The sequence below is a fragment of the Penaeus vannamei genome, chromosome 11 (assembly GCF_042767895.1).
Source record: "Penaeus vannamei isolate JL-2024 chromosome 11, ASM4276789v1, whole genome shotgun sequence".
Lineage (NCBI taxonomy): Eukaryota > Metazoa > Arthropoda > Malacostraca > Decapoda > Penaeidae > Penaeus > Penaeus vannamei.
Window position 1 is genome coordinate 24443045 of NC_091559.1, and position 924 is coordinate 24443968.

Genomic DNA, 924 nt, shown 5'->3' on the forward strand with positions numbered 1-924 from the left:
TGCCACCGTTTCCTGAGAGGGGAAGACCATTACCGGTTTGCTCAGACACTCTCCCCTCCCCTACAGCGTCTCCCCAATCCCCTCTTTCTTCCTCGCCTTTGCCCTTGCCATTTCCTTTCCCCTCTCTGTCCTGCTGCGTCTCTTCCCACTTCTTTTTTTTCTTCTTTCTCTTGTTCCTCTGCTTTCTTTCTCACCTTCCATTCTTCTGTCTTTCTTCCCTACCATTTCCTTCGCTTCCTTTTCCTGACCCTCTCTTCCACTTTCCCCCCTACCCATGCTTGTCCCTTCCGCCCCCTCCCCCCCGTGCACTAGCCTCTCTCTTCCCCTTCCCCTTTCCCCCCTCTCATACCCTTCCCCCTCACTCTTAACCTTGCCTTCCTCATACCCTCCCCCATTCCCCCTGTCTTCATTACAGTCCCGAAACTGGGAATTAAATGCGAAAAGAAATTTACAATTGCAACTCTAATGATATAAATGATCTCATATCCGAATGTTACTTCAGGGTACCGGGGGACTCAGAGACGAAGGGGAGGAGGAGGAAGGTAGAAGATTTCAGATTTTCGTTTTGTTGTTGTTGTTGTTTTTCGTTTTCCTTTTTTTCTCTTTTTTTCTTTCTCTTTTACCATGCTGGAGGATATTTTTAATGGAATCTGAGCAAGGATCCATATCCCCCTCCCCTTTTATTCCTTTTTCTTCCCTTTTTCACGTAGGATATTTTTGAATAGAATTTGAGCAAGGATCCACATTTTCTTTTCTTCCTTTTCGAATGGATTTTAATCAAGAAAGAATAGTTGATTATCCCTATTTCCCCTATGTTCCCCCCACTTCTGCCGGATATTTCCGAATGGAATTTGAGCAAGAAAGCTGAAACTCTCTTTCTGAAGGAGTGCTGTGACACTATTACGACAGAGGGCCATTGGCGAT

General features: G+C 45.6%; 1 protein-coding gene across 1 annotated transcript in view; it reads right to left on the bottom strand.

Moving 5' to 3' along the window:
• Positions 1-666, bottom strand: part of LOC138863280 (putative neural-cadherin 2) — a 35251-nt gene extending 34585 nt beyond the window's left edge. Inside the window, exon 1 of the mRNA XM_070127467.1 lies at positions 624-666. Within this exon, the coding sequence (XP_069983568.1) occupies positions 624-666 (43 nt within the window). The remainder of the gene's footprint in view (positions 1-623) is intronic.
• Positions 667-924: the final 258 nt, after the last annotated feature.